This window comes from Olea europaea, unplaced genomic scaffold, assembly GCF_002742605.1.
Source record: "Olea europaea var. sylvestris unplaced genomic scaffold, O_europaea_v1 scaffold203, whole genome shotgun sequence".
Lineage (NCBI taxonomy): Eukaryota > Viridiplantae > Streptophyta > Magnoliopsida > Lamiales > Oleaceae > Olea > Olea europaea.
Genome location: NW_019238199.1, coordinates 407,776 through 431,543, shown reverse-complemented (window position 1 = coordinate 431,543; position 23,768 = coordinate 407,776). Strand labels below are relative to the sequence as shown.

The 23,768-nt window shown below is 31.8% G+C and overlaps 1 protein-coding gene across 2 annotated transcripts in view; it reads right to left on the bottom strand.

The window, feature by feature from the left end:
- The window catches only part of LOC111379762 (NAC transcription factor 25-like), a 43,657-nt gene extending 21,081 nt beyond the window's left edge, over positions 1–22,576 (bottom strand). The window contains exons 1-2 of one of the 2 annotated variants that reach the window (XM_023003200.1): positions 22,268–22,576; positions 21,153–22,039 (exon numbers count right to left, since the gene is read on the bottom strand). In XM_023003200.1, the coding sequence (XP_022858968.1) occupies positions 21,326–22,039; positions 22,268–22,561 (1,008 nt within the window). In that variant the 5' untranslated portion in view covers positions 22,562–22,576 and the 3' untranslated portion in view covers positions 21,153–21,325. Of the gene's footprint in view, positions 1–21,152; positions 22,040–22,267 lie in introns of those variants that run through there. The other variant, XM_023003201.1, reaches the window with a different exon arrangement.
- Positions 22,577–23,768: the final 1,192 nt, after the last annotated feature.

The window sequence follows — 23,768 nt, the reverse complement described above, 5'->3', positions numbered from 1 at the left end:
TTTTGTGAAAAAATAAGTGACACTATTAAAAAAAGTGACATTATGTCACTTTTCTGTCTCCATTGACATTGTAAGTGTGTTCAAAATTCCATAAATAATGCTGCTTTTGTTAAAACATAAGTGACACTGTTAAAAAAAGTGACGCAGTGTCACTTTTTTCATGGTCACCAGCTCTGAGTGAGGAGCTCCTTTGCTCGTGCCCCCCACTCGGGAGTCACGAGCTTAATTACTTTTCTTTAGAGCTTACTACAAGTTCTCTCAAAAATAAATCCAACACAAACTCAAGTTCTAACAAATCTTCAAGCAAAAGCAAGAGATCCATAACGGTAAAAAAGTGATGCAGTGCCACTTTTCTGTTGAAAAAGTGACATTATGTCACTTTTTTGACATACAAGAACTATTGTATTTAAAGAATAATAGAAGCTACATCACCAATCCCTGCTCCATTGATGTTGTAAATGAATTGGTCATTAACAATTGAAGTTGTCTACCACCATTAACATTGCCACTTTTCCCTAAAGCAGTTACTATATACAAAGCATCAAAACTACCAGCCAAATGAAGGCATGTCATTACAAAAACAAGACATGTTTCTTCACTTCTTCAAAATCACCTACTTCTCTATCACATCAGGATATAGCTACTCCATCTCCTTTGACACCCATTCATTGTCTGTATCATATTCCTCTTCTTGCTTCTTCTTTCCATAAGCATATAGTTGAGCTGCCAAATTTCTTCTAAGATGTGGAACATTAAAGACTTTGGCATCTCATTTAGCATTCCATTAATGAAGTACTGGGCATATTTAATTGCATAGATTCCACAATCTCCACTGCATGAACTAATGAAAAGTACTTTAGATAATTACATACTAGAATGTCAGATGAAAAAAAAACGTCTTCAGAAATAAACTTACCCATTATTTTGTTGTGGAAGTTTTGGAACCATTTTTACAACTAATGGTTTCAAAGCTTCTTCTTCTGAAATGCTCGTTCCCTCAAAGAAGCCAGTATGAAAAAGAAGATGAGGAATAATATCAGAAAATGGTTTAATAGCCTCAAGTACTAATGCCTTTCTCACAACCTTGTTGTACGAATTATATACATTAAGACACATATGTTGAATGTCAATATGACACAAAATCCAATGAGCTGAATTGGACATTCTAATTGGAATAAGTACATGGTCAACAAGGTTCCAATTTGTGTTGCACGGCATATACAACCCAATAACATATGATAGAAGAGAAGTCTGCTTTTTTAGAGCTGACTTATCTTGGCAAAAGTCGGCGTAAAAACCTCTCATTTGGCTATCAAACGGGAAATCTGTGGTTGTAGCCTTTATGTTTATCCCTTCTCCATATCTTAACAACTTTCTTAAATAATAGAAACACACATCAATATGCTACAAAAAAAGAGAAAAATGACAAAATCAACAATAGTAATAAACAAAATAATCTTAAAAACACAAACATATAAAATAACTTACTGTATCTTCCAAACATTCGTTTGGAATAAACAACTCATACCACCATTGTTTTGTAGAGATTGCAATGTCACAAAAATAAAAGCATGGATTGATAATGGAATTTTCATCATTGAAATGTTTTTTCCTACATAACAAAATGGAAAAAGTCACATGAAAGTTACTGCATTGGAAAAAATTCACAAACAACATATATTAGTAACAACTTTCTTATTTTTCTTTACCAATCCCTTGTTAAACCAAAGTTCAAAAGCATCAACATCATGTGCCATTGGAGGGCCAACACCAACCGGGAATGCAAAAGTACCTTTAAGTCCCCGATGTAGAATCAAATTCATTGACTCAGGGAGACTGAAGAAGCACTCTGGGTTTCTTTTGTCTTTTCAGATGCATGTCTGGGGTCTCATCATCAATATCAATGATTCGAGCATTTCCCTCTTCAATTTCAGTTTCAGCTTCAATTGCAGCCGTTACTTCCACAACTTTCTCCCAAACATCATCTTTCAGTTCAACCTCCTCCAAAAAATCAATTCTGCCTTCATTACATGGTGATACAAAATCCTGGGACATGAACAATAACACAAATTCAAATTATATTAATGTAAAAACATGCACAAGTTATGACGAAAAAGATGATAGAATAAAAACACAAGTACTTCTTGATTTTTTGCTAAACTACGAGCAACAATATCATCAATTTTTAACCAATCATCTTCATGAAATTCTATTTCTTCATTCAAATTCATCTCGACCGCCTTATCACTTTTTATCACTGCCCTGAGACTTTTTTCCACTGCCTTGTCACTTTTTTCAACTGACTTGCCACTTTTTCTGACAGGCACCTCTACATCTGTTTCCCCACAACTCAATTCAAACTCAATACCTAAAGAAAAACTAGGGAAGTCATTATACACCTGGTCTGTTTTATCAGGTAAACTCTCCACACCATCCTACAAAAAAAGTCACAAAGATAATCAAAAAAGTGACAATAAGTTAAAAAAGTAACAAAATTCAGCAAAAAGTTGCAAGTATGAATTCTAAACTCAATAACTCTTGAATACCTTTGTTTGTTCTTCATTACCAGCTAACATCTTGTCTGTTTCATCAGGTAATCTCTCCACACCATCCTACAAAAAAGTCACAAAGATCATCAAAAAGTGACAATAACTTAAAAAAGTAACAAAATTCAGCAAAAAGTCGCAAGTATGAATTCTAAACTCAATAACTCTTGAATACCTTCCTTTCTTCTTTATTACTAGCTAACATCTGGTCCGTTTCATTAGGTAAATTCTTCATACCATCCTACAAAAAAGTCACAAAGACCATCAAAAAGTGACAATAATTTAAAAAAGTAACAAAATTCAGCAAAAAGTCGCAAGTATTAATTCTAAACTCAATAACTCTTGAATACCTTCATCTGTCCTTCATTACCAGCTAACATCTTCTCTACTCTGCATTCCAAAATTTGAAGATGCTCCATCACTTCTTCATTTGTTTCAATCCTTTCTTCAACATCTTTTAGCCGGTTCTCAATTGGATTTGATTGCATTCTACGTTCAAGATCTAAGATTCGTTTTAAAATCACATCATTTGATTGAACAAATTTCAGTTCAACCTCGGATAGCCGTCTCAAAACTTTTTCATTTGATTGCTGGACTTGCTGAAAAGAATGTAAAATAATAAGAACCTTTGAAAAAACTTCGAGCATGGTGAACATAAAATAATAAAAAGAAAAAATACCCACAAACCTCATTAATCTTCCCTTTGTTTTTCTTTTCTGTAGACCTTCCAGTTCGGTCAACAGATTTTGTTTTTCCTTCATCTATGAACTTTTTCAGGCCAACAATAGGATGCTCAAAATTATCATCATCCTGGTCACCACCCAAACCTTCAACAAATAAACCAACCACATACTCTTCTCCCTTCTCAGCCTCCAGAGGCACAATTTGATTCACATCCAACTGAAAAATAAATAATCATATCAATAACAGCAAAAGATAAACTAAAGACATAATATAAACAATAAAAGGGTAAAAAACTTACTTTAATCAAATAAAAAATGGTCTTCCTTAACCCCACAGATGTCACATGTTGATTGCTACTCCAACTCAACATCCGAGGACACTAAGATTCATGCTTCATGCAGTAATTTTTCCGAGCAATAGCAGGAATTGTTTCATAAATCCATACTTGAAACGAAACTAGGAAGCCATTCAATCTATACTCCAAAAACTTCTTTTCCATAAAAATATTCTTCATCTTCTGATTAAATGCACTCTTTAGGGATAATAAAGTCATACTAAAAATTTCTATACCCCATGGAAAAGAATTCAAATCCTCAGACTCCACAAGGCAAAAAAATGAGTCATCAACTCCTTTATGATAGGATGTACCAAATAGAAAGGATGTAATCAAATAAACTATGCCTATATCCACAACATCTTTATCTACAGTATCAGCAGGCAAATTTAAAAACACTTCTTGAACCTCTTTTGTTGTGACACTTTCGTGATCTTTAAAATATTGTTCTTTTAAATGACTCTTCATTCTATATCGAGTTAGATCACCATTTCCAGTACACTTAAGCCTTGATATCAAACAAAACTCTTTGATTGAAAATCTCACCAATTCATCAAAGATATTAAACCACATTTCATTTGAATTTGGCTGCTTAACTTGTCTGAGCAGCAACTGGTGTATCAACTGTGGTTGTAAAATTATTTCCTTCAAATCAATGAAGGCATGAAAGCATATATTTTTGAATAAAGTCCTTTGATATGGACTAAATTTTTCATTCAAGTCTGTTATCACCTCGTGTGGAGATAACAATGTCACTTTTCCTTTGAACCAACAGGATTGAGGGATTAATAAATCCCAATCCTACAAAAAGAAAAAAGAAACAATTAAAATAAAATTCAAGAAGAAGTACGTGCATTATGAAAGTCCAAAAGTGACACAAACTGTAAAAAAGGTGATACAAAACCAAAAAAAGTGACAAAACCATCACAAAGATGCTTCCTCATCAAAACACAACCAAAAAAGTTGTAATTTATTTTATTTTATAGTTGGTATTGCTTCATATGGATGTTAGTAAATGAGTACTCTAACTTGAGCTTTTGACAAGCTAATTCAACCTTTATGAAAAGTGGTCATTGTATCAATTTTATGACTATTATCATTATAATTAAAACAAAGTTTTGGAAATTAATAGGACAGCAGTAAGAAAATTTTGAAGTTTACATATGACAGATAACTCAAGTGCAATGGATGGGCAAATTTGTTCACTGGAAAATCATATAAACAAAGGCACAACCACCATGCATACAAACACATCCACACATTTTTTTTCGTGCATTCTGAAGTCACCATGTAAGACCAACTAGAAACTATGAAAACCAAAGTATCTTTATATTAGCAAAAAAATGTAAATCAATAAAATTTACTAAAATCATTGCTAAAGATACACAATCTTCATTCACTGCACAAAATGTACAAAAACCATTGAGAAACACACAAAAATCGTAAAGAACAAGACAATGTACGCAATATAAGTCAATAAAACATAAAAAAAAATGTTGCTACCTTCAGTTTATAAGAAGATGAGGAAATTTTGGTCCTCTTCTTTAAGGATGGTTCTTCGAGATTTCTTTGCCTCTTCGATCCACTTTTTTCAGCCATTGCAAAAATATGAGTTAATTGTTGGAATCGAAATTAGATTTCCGATCTAGGGTTTAGGCTATTTGGGATTTATGGTCAAAATGATAATGAGACAAGAAACAAAACGATTATGAAGGGAAAACGAAGAAGAAATTGATGGAAAATGGGTCGAAAATGGAGATTTACAGTCGTATGTTGCTAGATGATTTCCACAATGATAATGAGATAAGAAACTAAACAATTACGAAGGGAAAACGAAGAAGAAATTGATGGAAAATGGGTCGAAAATGGAGATTTACAGTTCACTTCTGGATTACATACGCAGCTGGACGATTTCCACAAATGAGCCGTTTTAGGGGATTAGGGTATCGTCCACAAATGAGGCATTTTAGGGGATTAGGGCTTGCTGTAGAATTTTGTTTAGGTTTGGTTTTGATTTTACCAATTTAGGACGTAAATAATACTTCTTTAGAATATTTAAATAATTTAAAAGGTATTAATCAAAACATTTTAAAGTACTTTTCATTATTTCATGCAGATGAGATTGTGGAATCTATGTAATTAAGTATGCCCAGTACTTCATTAATGGAATGCTAAATGAGATGCCAAAGTCTTTTAATGTTCCACATCTTAGAAGAAATTTGGCAGCTCAACTATATGCTTATGGAAAGAAGAAGCAAGAAGAGGAATATGATACAGACAATGAATGGGTGTCAAAGGAGATGGAGTAGCGATATCCTGATGTGATAGAGAAGTAGGTGATCCTGATGTGATAGAGAAGTAGGTGATTTTGAGGAAGTGAAGAAACATGTCTTGTTTTTGTAATGACATGCCTTCATTTGTAATGACTGATTTGATTTGGTTGGTAGTTTTGATGCTTTGTATATAGTAACTGATTTAGGGAAAGGTGGCAATGTTAATGGTGGTAGACAACTTCAATTGTTAATGACCAATTCTTTTGCAACATCAATGGAGTAGGGATTGGTGATGTAGCTTATTCTTTAAACACAATAGTTCTTGTATGTCAAAAAAGTGACATAATGTCACTTTTTCAACAGAAAAGTGACACTGCGTCACTTTTTTACCGTTATGGATCTCTTGCTTTTGCTTGAAGATTTGTTAGAACTTGAGTTTGTGTTAGATTTATTTTTGAGAGAACTTGTACTAAGCTCTAAAGAAAAGCAATTAAGCTCGTGACTCCCGGGTGGGGGGCACGAGCAAAGGAGCTCCTCACTCAGAGCTGGTGACAATGAAAAAAGTGACACTGCGTCACTTTTTTAACAGTGTCACTTATGTTTTAACAAAAGCAGTATTATTTGTGAAATTTTGAACACACTTACAATGTCAATGAAGACAGAAAAGTGACATAATGTCACTTTTTTTAATAGTGTCACTTATTTTTTAACAAAAGCAGTATTATTTGTCGAATTTTGAACACACTTGCAATGTCAAGGAATAATGTCACCTTTTTAACAATAACTTAAACACAAATGTCACTTTTTCGACAAAAAAGTGACATAATGTCACTTTTTTTAACAATGTCACTTATTTTTTTAAGCAGCATATTTGTGAAATTTTGAACACACTTACAATGTCGATGGAGGAAGGAATAATGTCACATTTTTAACAATATGTTGCGTGACTATAGCTTTAAAAACAATAGTTTCTTGTATGTCGAAAAAGTGACATAATGTCACTTGTCAATTAACTAAATGTGGATCCAATGTCAATGGAGTATGAATACATTGTCAAATGCACATACTTACAACAAAGAATTTTTTAACAAAATCAATCAATTTCTACTATCACTTTTTTCTAACAAATTCACATACACAATAAATTTCAAAATCGACATTTAGCTTAAAGTATTTTTACAATTCTTAGAATATTTGAATTGAAAAACGAACAAAAAAAAATATCAAATAATCTAGTTTCATATATCTTCTAACTTCCTTTTCTTTTGTGGTTTCTTTTTCACCTTTGGCGGATTTTGACATGATCTACGATTGTGACCATAATTCCCACATCTTCCACATTTTGCGCTTTGAGTTTTCTCTCCTTTTGATGGTATTCTTTTTTCTTTAGGTCGTCCAGATTTTCTTTTTGGGTTAGGAGCCAAGATTATTCTTGCTCTTACCTCATCTGGTACATTTCACTCATTATGATCTCCTAGTGGAAAAATTGATGCACTATATGTTTGAATTTACATATTTGTTGTATAAAATACAGAACAATATGAATATGAATCCTCCTTTATCTTTGCAATAACCACAAGTGCATGTGCACATGGAATCTTGTCCACTTGAAAATAGTTGCATGTGCATGTTCTTTCTTCCATGTTCACCAAATATGAGGCACAACCATCATTAACTTGGTACAATATTGAACTTGAAGTTGATACCTATGTGCATAATATAACAAAATAATCTATCAATAAATTTGTCACTATTTTATATGAAAGGAAGATTTAAAGTGAAAATTCAATATGAATAGAGGATACAAATCATGTTACAATAGAAATCTTGATGTGCAATAACAAAACAGCAAGTTTATAACTTTTTACTTTCATTTTCTTTGACTTCACAGAATTATCTCTCAGTTTTTTCTCTTGCTTGGTGGCAAGTATTGTGAAGGTTGCTCGTGCATCATTTATCTGCTTTACAAATCATTCTTGTAACAAATATCTTAACGATTCCAATAAAGGCTCTATTGAACAACCTTTCATTGCTTTTGTTACCAAATTTACCGATTCAACTATGTTTGAAGTCATTGTAGAAAATCTATTGTTTGTCATGTAAGCCCTCGACCATTTCTCATAACCAATATCTTTCTGCACAAAGAAAATTTAAAATATTAACAGAAAAAGTGAATTTCTATCATGTTTTGGACTCACTTTCAACACATACAAACTTTTTAAACAAAAATTGACATCATGTCACTATTAACAAAAAAGTGGCATTCTGTCACTCTTTGGTTGAAAAGTGACAGAATGTCACTTTTTGTTTAAACTCCCTTTTAATAAAAAGTATCAACACATACAAATTTTTCAAACAAAATGTGACATATCATGTCACTATTAAAAAAAAAAGTGACGTTCTGTCACCCTTTGGTCGAGAAGTGACAGAATGTCACTTTTTAAACAAAAAGTGACATTAATTATTATAGAAGTTAACAATGAGAATATACCAAATGTGATCGAATTCCTGTATTGATTTCATCAAATTGTTTCATATGGAACTCAAAATCAGTCTCAGAATATACTCTTACAGCCCTATTGAAATATTCTGCAATATTCTTTCCCCTTTTTTCCCACCAAAAGAAGACTTCAAGTTCTTTAGTAAGTGATAGGAACATAATCCGTGCATTGCATTCTCATACACTTTGTGAATTTCATTTTTTATGCTTGCATGTCCATCTGAGATTATACACAAACCTTCTCGCTCACCATATGCTTCTTTTAACATACTTAAGAACCACTCCCAAGAATCATTGGTTTCTAAATCACCAACTCCAAATGCTAATATAAAGATACTGTTGTTGGCATCTTGCGTACATGCAGTGAATAGTGTTCCACCATAGTTGCCTTTTAAGAATATAGCGTCTATTACTATAACTGGTCTACAATACTTCCACCCTTGAATAGATGCTCCTAATGCCATGAAGAGGTACTTGAATTTGTTGTCCTGATATGTCTCAATTTTTGTAAATGATCTAGGATTTGTTTGTTCTATCATGTACAAGTATTCTGGAAGCTTTTCATATGACTCTGTAGGATCTCCTCTCACTAATTCCAATGCTTTCTCCTTAGATCTCCAAGCTTTCTCATAGCTCATCGACACTCCATAGGTATTCATCATGTCACTTATAATGTCTGCAGGAGTGTATGTTGTTTTTGTTGAGATATACTTGTACACGATGAATTCTCCTACTATTGAGGTGGTTGCTTAACGATGATCTCCCAAAATGATGTTATTTGAGTATATATGGACATTTTTTATATACCTTACCTTGAACATATCGGTTCCACCAAGTCTTGAAGCTCTAAAAGTCCATTTACACTTATCATCAATACATTTCAATACGTACTCTTTCTTGTCCGACTTACTTACCTTGAATTGAAAGTTATTGTGTATTGCATATATCGAAATACTTCTCTTAACCAATGTCTTGTTCTTGAACACTTTATCTTTTGAAATTCCATCCATAGTGACCATTGAAATGATACCACTTCCTCCTTCATTCGTTGTTTCTCCAACTTCCGACATACTATTGTATACATCAATCGCAATTTCTTCCATACTAGGTAATTTTTGAGCTGATGTCACAGAATTATCAGTTACAGCTTCGCAAAACTGCAATTGTAGCATATCATTTTTTTCATAATTGACAGCCTCCAAACATTGTATATTATTAACAAATTCAGTTTCGTGACTTTTTGATACCGTTGTCACATCTATGCACAATGGAAAGTTTGCAAGATCTTTATCCTTTCTCTTCAACTCCAAATAAAATGTTAGTGAAATATCATCTGAAATCTCCATTAAAGGCAGGTTTTTCTTCACTCTATATTGTATTTTTACTCTCTGAGTTGATGCACTTACTTTCATCACAGAACATATCATGCACTCAAGGTGGTTGTACGTGCAATCCATCGGGACAACAATTTGAGTCATTTTGTCACTTGTGTACTCATTATCTTGTGTCCACTTGCCTCCATAACACATGAAGACATTGATTTTATCCATACCTACAAAAATATTACAAAGAGATTGTGTGAGTTTTGTTTTTTTTTTAAAGTGACCGAGTAATATGCATCTAGTTATTTGGCCAAAAAGTGATTCTGTGACTTTTTCTGAAAAAGTGACAGCATGTTAATTTTTCACATTCTCCTTCATCAAACACCATGCATGCATCAATGTACTTGAATCAAAATTTTCTTTTTCATGTTTATTACTAGAAAACAGGGCTTGAATATGTATCTTAATAATTCCAAAATGCTTGACTATTTTTGGAAAAAAGTGACAGAATGCCACTTTTTTCGAAGAAAATGATAGAATGCCACTTTTTCGGAGAAAAGTGACACAATGTCAATTTTTTTTTGGGAAAAAGTGATAGTGGATTACATGAGCAAACACATTACATGCATCCATGTAGTGGATTCAAAGTTTTTTTTCATATGTAGTACCAGAAAATAGAGTATGAATTGGCATGTTTAAACTTTCAGAAAAGCACACGTATACATCCGGTTAATAGCTCCAATGATAAAGTGTGACTGAATTGGAGAAAGGTTACACAATGTCACTTTTTTTTTTTTAAAGAAAAGTGACAGAATGTCACCCTCTCCATGTGCATCCATGTAATTGATTCAAAATTTTCATTTTCATATGTATTCTCAGATAAGAGGGCATGAATTTGTATGTTTAAACTTTCAAAAAAGCATACGTATGCGTCCGGTTAATTGTTCCAATGATAAAGGATGACTGTTCTTGTATAAATGTAACAAATGTCACTTTTTTTTAGAAAGGTGACAGAATGTCACTCTTCATGATCAAATATCTTGCAAGCATCCATGTAGTCGATTCAAAGTTTTCTTTTTCATATGTATTACCAAAAAACAAGGTATGAATTGAAATATTCAAACTTTCAAAAAAACAAATGTATGCATCCGATTAATTGCTCCAATAATAAATGGTGACTGTTTTGGAGAAAATTCACAAAATGTCACTTTTTCTAAGAAAAGTGACAAAATGCCACTTTCTCACCTTCTTCTTTGAGCAAACACATTGCAAGCATCAATGCAATTGGTTTAAAGTTTTCTTTCTCATGTGTATTACCAAAAAATAGGATTTGAATATGTACGTTCAAATTTTCAAAAACTCACACGTGCATACCTAGCTAATTGTTTAAAAGAAATGTTGTGACTTTTTTTTGAAAAAAGTGATAGAATGCCACTTTTTCACATTATCTTTTTTGTCAAACACCTTGCAAGCATCAATGTAATTGATTCAAAACTAATTTTTCATACACAATCCACTCAACTTCAACAATCCACTCAACTTCAACAATTTTATTTTCATAAATGTTAATTCAAACAAAAACGAGATGGATAATGAGCTATAATCATTGAATCCAAAATATAGAAATACCTGTAATTTTTTTTGTGTTTTCCTTGCTGATCTGCTCTACTTTTTTTCCAGATTTTTCAATGTTTTTGTGGATGGTTTCCTTGATCTAAAGAATGAACAAACTTTGTTTATGTATTTGTGGAAGATTTCCTCTTTTTCCTTTCAATTTTCCTTTGATTTTTGCACACTGGAGGCTGATTTATGAGGATTGACGTGAGTTTAGGTTTTGAACGTATATTTTACGTTCAATTTAAGGTAATTCAAAACAACCCAAAAATATAGGGTACTTTTGTAAGTACCCCTTCTTTTCTTCACCCCACCGTCAATTTGAGAAATTGTCTCATATTGAAAGCCAAAATTGAAATTTCCAAATCCTTTTAACCCCAAATCTTTCCCAAGCCAACCGTCCACCAGAGCCACCGAGGCCGACCACAAACTGGAGTCTCTATACTTTCATATGTTTTTTTCTTTACTTCTTTCCCTAAATCTGTGGGAAAAAAACTAAATTAAAGGTTGAAAATTAATGAGTATACTCAAATATACCGAAAACTATTTACGACAATATGCTTCTTGAATTAAATTGAACTCACATTTAGAAGGCGGGTGGGGGAATGCTATTTCATTTGCCTAGACCAAAATGGTCTCACGATGTGCGCGCATGCCACCTTCCGGCTAGGTTATTTTGCTGATTTCTCGTAAATTTAAGGACTTCTCTACAATTTCACCTAGGGCAATTTTTGGTCATTTAAATACCATTATTTGTCAATTTATAAGATGTCAAAGCAAAGATGTTTATATCATAAATATCAAATTTGAAAGTCATGAAAAATATTTATCAAGTTTAAAGGAGGATACTTGGTTGTGGCTTAGGAGATTAGGTCATGTTAGGATGGATCATTTCTCACAAATATTTAAATATTGTTTTGTCAAAAGTTTGTCAAATTTAAAGTTTGATAAAGATAAAATTTGTGATACTTGTCAGTTTGGTAAACAAGTTTAAAGCTCTTTTAAATCTAAACTATATTCTTTAACTACAAAATCTAAACCATATTCTTTCCTAGAACTGCTAGCTTGGATGAAAAATATTATGTTTTCATAATTGTCGATGACTTTTCTACATTCACTTGGGTTATATTCTTAAATCTTAAAGATGAAGTTTTGAATATATTCAAATATTTTTTCAAAACGGTTCAAAACGAAAAAGGATACTTCATTATAACTATTAGGGGTGATCATGGTTGAGAATTTGATAATATCATTTTTGATAATCTTTTGTAATGAAAATGGATATGAACATAATTTCTCGACTCCTAGAACTCCTCAACAAAATAATGTCGTAGAATTGCAAGAAATGGCTATGACCATTGACCGTTTGATTTCTCGCAAGTGGATGATGTAACACCCCATATTCTAGCAACCTCAAACGTTACAAAACATGAATTTTATTAAAGTTCTTGAGGCAAATAAATTTTAGTATAACGAGAAATTCAGTAAAAATTGAATAACCTTTAATAAAAGATATTAAATATAATGAAAATATGCAGAATGTTTTGGAATCTTTCATCAATCATTAATAAAATTAGGACTAATTGAAAATTATGACGTTACTCACAATTGAGTCTAAATTTAAAAACAAAATAATCAAATGTTATTAAATATTCTAGTGTTCCTAAAAATTAAAGTACTTCATGATGAATATCCATTGGTCCAATATGCATCCATCCACCGCCGTCCGGCATACTAATTTTTACCTGAAAATTGTGAATAAAGAGGGATGAGTATAATGAATTATACTCAATGAGATGCTTGTTACTTCACATTCAAATCAAACGTGAAATTATGTATAAATTCTCTTACAAATATAACATGAGAATTATCACACCATGATAAATTATAATTCAAGCAAGCGCTGCAAAATAACGTGAAAGCTAAATTGTGCCTTAAAATGTATCATGATTTCTCCCAAAGAAGCCCTGAACTGAAGTAATTAAATTCATACATAACAACGTATTTGAAAGATGTGGAAAAACCATTAAAAGCACTGAGCATCTCACTTTACGTAATGAATCTTGTATTATAATATATACTTGGAAAGCAAATTGTGGAAACTTATTTGCTGAAATTTTTTTCTTGGCTGCTTGTGAAATTGAATAAAATATAGTAGATTGTTTTGGGTATAAAGCCCTAGTAAAATAGAGGAAAATTTAGAGAGGGAGAGAGGATATACGTGTCCTGCAGAATGCTTTAAGGTTTAGTGCTATATATATAGTAGATTAAAATTTGGTGTGCTGTAATCACACTAGAATTATTTATGGTAGTGGAGTTTCATTATGTTTGATTTACCCAATTTCATGGGAAAAAATGTAGTGTTTGATTTACAAGATTTTCCGTAGAATTGGTTTCTAGCTTTTATTGGAAGTTGTGCTATTACTTGATTTGGTGTAATTCCAATTCTCACCAAGGCTATTGTAGCGATTTTTTTTTTTCATTTTTTTTTTAGGCAATGGAAATCAATTCTAAGAATTTTTGTAAAAAAATATTTCCCTATCATTGATAATTTTCATATAAAACAAAGCCAAACAAACGCTAAAAAATAGATGATTTTCTTGAATTATTTATTTTTATTTTATTTTTTTTCTTTTTGGTGATGGAAACCAATGTCATCCTTAATACCAGTAAATTCTATCATTTTAATTGACAAATTTCATGTAAAATAAAGACAAACGAACATCAAAAAACAATTTTATTTCAACATTTTCCACGTGAAAAATTATACCAATCAAATACAATAATTTACAATTTCTAGGAAAATAATTCAATTCCTTGGAATTCGTTTTCCATCCAATTCAATTCCATCTTTACAATCAAACAGACCCTTAAGCACCTGTTTGAGCCCCATTAATTTTTATTACATTACATTTCATTTTTCTCTCTCCTATTTTCAACCACACAATCTTCCATAAAATAATATTACACGTAAATCGAAAAATTTTCCTTCATTTTTAACCACTCATTTTTCAAAAAAATACTATTTCACGCATTAATTTTTCCACGTAATGAGGGCGAAACGAGGGCTTAAATTCTCAATTCCCTGCACTCTTCTCGGAAATTGGACCAGACGGAACTCTTATTTAATATTAACCTAACCGGTGGTTTCTTACTAGACTTTCGTAAGTTCCAAGCCAACAACAATCTCCTACCTTCGATTAAATCAATATAAATGCCAGAATGTTCCACTGCAATTTCTGTACAACTTATCTAGATTTAATTAATTAGAGTCCTAACTAATCTAAAACTAAGGTTTATTAAAGAAAAGTGATGTAATTCAAATCCCACATAATTAAGGGTTTACATTTAGTTTCAATCCTAATTAAAGTAGGGTAGTATTACAAAGTAACTAATAATTTTTACAAATCAATAACTTGACAAAACAAAGAATGAATCGTCATCCTTGCTTAATTAACAAGAATATTCCCTTAATTATAATTTCCCATCAACTTCTTTAGATGGCTAAAATTCGTGTTTAACTTATCCAAATTAAAATTTTCTTGAATCCATAATTCGTCATTTATTACGAGCTTCAAAATTAGCCTAATATTGATAGGGTAATTCTTGCTCCTCCAATAGTTAACTATTTGGCCTATTTAATAAAAGTATAAAATCTGAAACTTATTTTCACTTTGGTCCCTCAACTATAAAGATATCCATATATATTCAAATTAACCATAGAGATAACCAATTAATTTGCATAAGGACTTATCTGAACATTGCATTTTAAATGACAATTATATACAAACCAAAAATTTGGGATTCTATAGACGAGATCTTGAAATAGAGTGTCGAACCTACAATGACTATGTTTTTCATCGAGTTAAAATCAATTGTAACATTAATCAAATAGCAAATAAGTTGTTGCAATTTTTCTAACTAAACCTTAAATTATTAATCAAACTAGTGAAACCAAGTAATTGTGTTTTTTAAATATCTGAAATGCATTGCTAAGATGTCGAATCCCCCTTATTATTCCATTTTTAGTGTAACAATTAAATTAACAATTTGAAATCATTCATGTTGGTCAATGTTCTTAATTTAATTGAAAGCCTTTCTCAATAGCTATCAAATCTATTTCTTCTCATGTAACCCTCTTATCTCTCAATGAAATATACAAACATATAAATACATGCATTAACAAGTACTTGAACACCTATTTAAACCGTATAAAGCATAGAGATATATTTCTATCTTATATCGAACCGTACAATATTTATTATATTGTGCTTAAACCCTCTTGTCTCTCTTGACAACAATAAAATTCACTAACAATTCAATTGGTAATCAAGCAATTGAAAAGAATGATGAAAGCTATAATAAACACCCAAAATAAAACTAAACTAATGTAAAAATAAAATAAAATAAAATAAATTAATAAAATCTAAAATTATCATAACAATGGTTCATCTCATCTTAGCAATTTATAAAACTAGTATGACATATCGAAATTACAAGAAATCATTTTTAAGTGAAAAGGCATATCCAGAATTTAAATTGAGAAGATGAAGATGAAGATAAACCTTGAAATCTTGAGTCACTTCAATGGTTTCTTGATGAATTTTCACTTGCACCTTCTCTTCTTTGTCCAAAAATTAAGTTTGAATCTTCACTTGACTCTATTCTTGCAAGTCCCCCTTCAATTCTCTCATAAAATTAAATTATGAATTTGCCTTACCTTTGGTGTATGAATTGATGAATATTGGAGTATGAGATGCATACGAGAGGTGTAGGAGAGGTAGAACTGTTAAGTATTTGTTGGAGTAAAAAATTAGTCGAAAATCACGTCCAAATCGGTTTCCACAAGAGTTCCAATCAAACACGGAAAGTTATCTTCGCGCGTGCATGTTTTTGTATTTGCACAGCAGATATTTTGGTCATAACTTTTGCTCCTAATATTTGATTAAAGCAATCTAAAGTGGATGGAAAGATAACTCAGAGAGTTGCAATTTTGTTGGCAATAGAAATTTTCCAATTGGGATGTTTAATATGCCGAAAATGGGTTTCAATCTTTGATTAAAAATCTGGAAGATATCTTGTGCAATTGAAAATCAATTTATGATAATAGTCCGATCATATTCCATTCCTTTTTGACTTCTAGTTTTATCAAATTGACACCTAGCAATCTTCAAAGTATATCTTGTGGCCCAAATCAACTATTAGATATTTAAATTTTGTCCTCCAACTTTATATTTCACCAGTTTCGCCATTTTCACTTCATTCATTCAATTCCACTTCCAATTATCGAGTTTAACCTAATAAACGAAATATACAATAAAGTAGAATATATTTGCTTAGAAGATTATTAAATGCCTATATTTTTATGTCCAAATAAGTGTATAAAATATACTTATCAACCATGCTAAATGAAAATAGCATGCTAAAATACTTTTGGATCGAAGGTATTGTTACTAGAACTTTAGTTAGTCGAAAGAAAGCTAAAATCCCCTATGAGCTTTGGAGAAATCTTAATTCCAAATATTAGTCATTTCAAGTTTATTGGTTGCAAATGCTTTATTTTGAACACAAAAGAAAATTTGGAAAATTTTGATACGAAATCCGATATTGGAATCTCTTTAGAATATTTCTCAACTAGCAATGCTCATAGAGCCTTTAGCAAAAGAACTTCAGTCGTTGAAGAATCCATGCATGTCATTTTTGATAAAACTAACCCTCTTGATTGTGAGAAAGGTATTGCTAATTATGCAGGTTTGAAAATTCCTTTTGAGCAAATGATTATTCAAGACCAAGATAAGGAAGATCCAAAATATGAACACAAGTACGAAGCAAACGTCAACAAAGTGAAGTAGAACCTAATGATATACAAAATGATCATTCTCTACCAAAATGATCTATGTTTGTTCCTTCTCGTCCAAAAGAACTAATTATTGGTGATCCATCCAAAGGTATTACCGCAAGAGCTTTTGCTAGAAATCATCTAAACAATTGTGCTTTATTTCCCAAATTGAACCAAAAAATTTCAAAGAATCATAGTTTGATGAATTTTGGATTCTAGCTAAGCATGAAAAACTAAATCAATTTAAAAGAAATCATGTTTGAGATTTAGTTACTAGACCAAATTATCAAAATTTCATGGCGCATAATGGGTTTTTAGAAATAAACGAGATAAAAATGGGATAATTGTGCTAACAAGGCTAAATTAGTAGCCCAAGGTTGTAATCAAGAAGAAGGTACCAGATTTGAGAAAACATTTACACCGATAGCTAGATTAGAATCTATTCACATGATTCTTAGATTTGTTTGTCATAAAGGATTCACTCTTTATCAAATGGATGTCAAAATTCTAAACGGCTTTATTCAAGAAGAAGTCTTTGTTGAACAACCCCCTATTTTAAAGATTACAAGTATCCGTACTATATTTTTAAACTTAGAAAGGCTCTTCATTGCTTAAAACATGCTCCTAGAGTTTGGTATGAAAGATTGAACAAATTTATACTTTCAAATGGTTTTTCAATAGGAAAAGCAGATACTCCCCTTTTCATCAAAACTCAAAAAAATGATATGATTGTTGTTCAAATTTATATTGATGATATTATATTTATTACAACTAATATCTATCTTTGTGAAGAGTTTTCAAATTGCGTGAGCATGGAATTTAAAATGAGCATGATGGGAGAACTTAAATTCTTCCTTGGTCTCCAAATCAAGCAAACTAGAGATGGGATATTCTTCAATGAAAGTAAGTATATATTGTATATGCTAAAGAGGTCTGAAATGGATGACTTGAAGCCAATGACACTCCTATGAGAACATCCATAAAATTGGACAAATATGATGAAGGTACTTCCGTTGATGTAACAAATTATTGAGGTATGATCGGATTCCTTCTTCACTTAACCACAAGTAGATTCGATAAATGGATTCCTTCTTCACTTAACAACAAGTAGACTCGATACTATGTTTAGTGTGTGTTTACATGCTAAATTTCAATCAAATCGTAAAGAATCACACCTTAGTGCTATAAAAGCGATTTTTAGATATCTTAGTGGCATTAGAACCTTCAAGCTTTGGCATCCCAAAGGGCACTCACATTGATCCACTTAGTTATTTGGATGCCGATTGGGGTTGGTTACATAGATGGAAAAAGCACTAGTGAAATATGTCATTTTCTTGGCTTTGCACTTGTGTTGTGGTTTAATAAGAAACAAAATTCTATTGCATTGTCTACCTTTGAAGCCAAATATATCTCAACTGCTAGTTGTTGTGGGCAAGTGGTATAGATGAAACAAACTCTTTAGTGACTGTCACTTGTCATTTTATTATATACCTATCATGTGTGATGATACTATTGTCATAAGCTTAATTTTTCTTTAAAAAAAATGTTTTCGCTGCTGCCTCATTTTCCACTTTCACTCCAATATCCCACTGACAGTATCTCACTTTGTCGTTGTTCTTTCCTCTATTTTTGTAGCTCATAACGTCACTGATCTCCTGCCTCACGACATCTCTTTTCTTTTTTAGCTATGTCACGGTCCTTCGGCTAGAAGGAGAAATCAATTTCAGCCTTTAAATCACCGTGCGCAACTATCATGAACTACCAATGTGCGCGGCTAAATTTGGACATTGGTGATATTAGCATTGCACAACTGCCATTGTGCATGACTCGATCTATGCCGCTGTGAACTGCTAATAAATTTATCTTTGTTGAGTACGGCAACAATGATGGCCCGAAGAAATTAGGAAGAATCATTGGCAGTATTTCCTGATTCTACTTATCCTTGTTGTGTAATGCAGGTAAAGTCAGTCCTATGAGGTCATTGATATATGAATATATTGAGATTGGTTGTGGTAGTTGTGGTTTTTGAGGTGGTTTTGTGGTTGTGTTGGTCATGTGGTGCCTTTGATAATTTTGAATGAGATTTTTGGGTGGTGGTTTTGATGTTGGTTGCGGTCGTGATGATGTTCGTAGTACTAATGAGGTGTGGTGATTGTGGCAGTGGTTGTAGGGTGGAATGAGAATGGGATGGGCCATGGGAGTGTTTGTGACTAATTATTTAGTTGACTATGGCCAATAAATTGGTTAAATCGGGCAAAACGACTTGCTTTGTGACTAGACGCTTCTTTTCAATGCTGAATAGATGAATTTTTTCCATCCTCTCATTCGTCTTACCTAGGTACCTTTTTTTAGTTTTTTATTTTTCCCTTTTTTCTGAGTCTTTTATTGTACTTCACTTTATTATTATTATTTTGTTTAAAAAAATTCTTTTGAATTTAATTCCAAGTTTTTTGAAAAAGATATTTTCTGTACAAAATTCAAAAATGACTTTATCTAAATATTTAAATAAGATTTCTGCTACGGTGCTATCTACATTATGTCATTAGGATTTTGAGACTCCTTATTTTGTTGAAAACTTCGAAATCATATAGGAAGTTCCTATAAATTTATTAAATTGGATTTGTCTAAATGAAAGGTAATTAAATAAACTTGGAAAAAGGGGGGGGGGGGGGGGAGTTCTAACATTGCAACTTGGTAGTTTGCATTTTCATTTTATTGAGATATTAAAGAAACAATAGTTAAGTGACATCGTAAATTCCAACTCATTTATAAACCAAAATTGTTAATTGTTCGATAAATTGTTAAATTGTTGCTAATTGATATTTCTGGACTATAGAATGCTGAAGTGTTTGAAGTTTTCATGCAATTAGATTTTAAAATGAAACAAAATTGACTTTCTGCCAATAAAGGAAAAACCTTGTTATTTTTCTTCACAAGATCGATAAATGGACGATGATTTTCTTGCTAAATTTTGATTGTATTATGTATAACACTTTACTTCGAACGAGAATTTATTGTGAATTTCGATTTAGATCTTATTTTAGACGACTTTATGTTGTAAAACATCATTGGGAATAATTGTAATAGGTAATGTATATTATATAACTTTTTTGGTTATTTATGACTATTACTTGGATATATTATTTACTTGGATGTTGTCAGTATTTCCCTCACTGGATTGGACCGTTAAGTTTGATAACTGAACTAATAGAGTGGTTAACATTAAACGTAAATTGATGTTTAATATTTTGATTGAAACATATCTAAGTTAAGTGACTAAATTGACATTTCACCCAAAACTCAGTGACCTAATCATCCTCCAGTAGGATTTCCTGTAATATTTTCAACCTGGTATCTATCAAAGAAATGAAAAAATAGAAAACAACATTGGCTGGATTTCGCATTGTCAACGGTAAATTTCATCCATCGGTGAACATTTAGCAAAAAATTCAGTTTCGTCCAAAAATAAAATAAAAAATAAATAAATAAAAAATAATAATAATAAATAATAAAAAATTGTCTCAAGTTAATGAATGAATATCAATTTTATGAATGTTATCATATTTATAACAATATGATCACTTAGCATCAAGATTATGATAATGTCTTCAGATTACATGTCGCTCATGAATTATATAAAAATTTTAATCAATCTCGAATGCAACAAAGAGAGTGAAAACTAAAATTGAAGATCGGTGACATAATAAAACTATATTGACTGTAATAGTCTAATTGAGAGTTATTAATTAAATTCTAATAATTTCATTAAAATTTTGTTGAAGGATTAGTGATCACAACTGAAAATCACCCCATCAGTTTGGAACGACCCCAAACTGGTCTAACCTCGAAACCACAATAAACAATCATTCTTCTACTGGATGAATAAAGTAAAAATTACACAAATATCCATCAGTTATTAATATTGAAAAACTCTTTCAAAACAAATATTGAAAAATGCTAAATTACTCACTCTAATGTTTGCATGCAAGGAACAATTTTCTATCTCAAGTAACAACAAAAATTAATCGATAGATTGGTGCTTATACACCATCCACCAATTGAACAATTCGATGCAGATATTCAATACTTCCGCAACATTACATAATCGACAGTTTAAATTCTTAGAAAAATTGCAAAAAATGGCATTCTTCTCTTGATCGAAGATTTTAACATTTTGTCCTCAAGTGTAGATCCGGCACCTTTGCAACCAAATTTACTCACACCATTCTATTGGAGGAGAAGGTAAATAAAAGTCCTCAATGGAAGCTGCAAAATTACTTGTACCCGAGCCACCCACAACGCCATGTGTTTGTGTAATTGATTGACCAGTTGGAATTGGCGAAGACTCTAATTGGGCATTGGACGAATCAGCGAAAAGAGAATCCATTAAATTATCATCCAATGGCGACGAAAAACCAAATAGAGACGAAAAATATGGAGTCGTGATATCCAAGAAATCACCATAATCAACATTAGTGTGTGTAATAGGTTGATACTGATCAGTGCTTTGAACTCTAGTCTCAGGTGGAATTAAAGGATTATACTGATCATTGCTTTGAATACCAGTCTCAGGTGGAATCGAAGGATAATACTGATCACCAGGAATGTGCGCAAGAGGTTGAGGAGATTGAAGAATATTACTTTGCAATTGCATTGCCACTTCTCCATGCGTGTACGTAACAGGTTCATGGATCAGCTGATATTGATCGTTTATGCTTGCTTGCGGGTCGGGAAGATAAGCACCATGCAAGGACGACTGATCAAAGGCCAGTGCAGGATTGTGATGATGATAAAACGATGCTGCTGCCAAATTTGCATCCGGGACATCAGTTTCTTGAATTAGGATCATGTTTCTTTGTGTGTCTTGCTCTACGTTTTTGTTCGATTTTGATGTTCTATAGTAAATTCTACATACGCACTTATCCAACTGCAAAAATATGAAACTAATTCGTGTTACAAAAATATCAAAATTTATGAATTGTTTGATGGGTTTAAAAAAATAATAAAAAAAAAAAGGAAAAGGAAAAGGAAAAAACCATCAAGAATTATTGGTTTATATATATATATATATATATGGGCTTTCAAGCAATTATCCAAACAACAATAATAGAAGAACCCAATTAATTAACCATAGAATCTGAAAACTTTTACATACCGTCTTGTCATCTGGAATTGCATTTGTAGAAGAACAAGCGACGTCCTTCATTTGATGAATCGTAAACTCATGCATTATCCAGTTAGTCTTTGTTCCTTTATTGTTATTATCAGATTTTTTTTCATAATAGACAAGCACCTTTTTCCGTCCAACTTCTTGGCCTTTACTTTGTACAATGATGTCACCCCCCGTGGCTTTCCAGTAACCATCAGCGGCAGTCCGGTCCGGCCGACATCCTTTATGATACTTCCTAGTTCTAGAAGTAAAAAAGTAGCCTTCACGTGTTCCACTCATCGCGCTTTCTGATAATCACATTAATAAATTCCAAAGAATGTAAATATAAAAGATCACTGAGGAAGATAATATAAAAAGAACCACCAAGAAACATCAAGAAATAAAGAAACTTACGGCAAAGATCGCAGGGATGGTACTTGTAGACATCAACATCTTTTATGGCATCAGTCGATATACTTTTATTCAGAATTTTGAGGTTCAAGTAGTGTAATAGCTCCTTGTCTGTCGGCATGAATCGGTAACCAGGCGGGATAGATTCTTCAACATGAAAATTAGAACTTTCTTGTGCGGCCATGACAACGTGTTTGCCTTTGTCAATTGTTTCTGGAAGTAAATTAAATGTATGGACGTTGTATTGATTATGAGTATTATTTATAGTAGTTATGTTGACAGATGGATAGAGTTAGAAGAGAATTAAAATTCTTATAGATTTAGGTACTTTCACTATCTCCACGTGTCTTTCATTCATCCCTTCTCAATTTTGTGCATAACTTGTTTACTAGTTTACTTGTTAAAAGAGGATTAAAATTCTAATATTTCTCACTCGTTTACTAGTTTTTATCAGTAATGTGTTTCCTAATTACATTGATTTCCTTTCGCTATGACAAGATTAATTGTGGAGACATAATACCACCATATACTTCTACGTTGTTTCTTCTCCCCTGTGTGTATATATGATTTAATTAATGATAGGACAAAAATATTTAAAACTCTAGCTGGTTTAAAGTCATCTAATGCACCAGGATCTCAGATATAGATCTCTTAACTAGTTGATGATTCTTTATTATCATTAATTTACTAACTATGATAAAGTTAACATACCATTTAATTTAATACTAGATTTTTAGTAAATTTTGAACGAGTTCAGGTGATAAAAATCATTTTGTCTCTAAAAACTGCTTTTCACAACTAAATATTGAGTTCGGTCATAGAAAATAGATGATGAAAAATCAAATTTTATATTAGTTTGGCATATCTTGCAGTGACCAAAAAATAGTTGCAAATTCTAAATTTTCTACGATCAAATTACATTTGATCGTTGTGAGTGGATGCCAAATCAAAAATTCCCGCCAAAATATCTGTCCATATTCAATGATAATGTAATTGATTGTTAAAAACAACAATTAATTCTATCTTACTGTTGTAACTAAAGAAAAATCGACATTCAAGGACTACTTTCGTAACAGTCGTTAACGTTGACATTTCA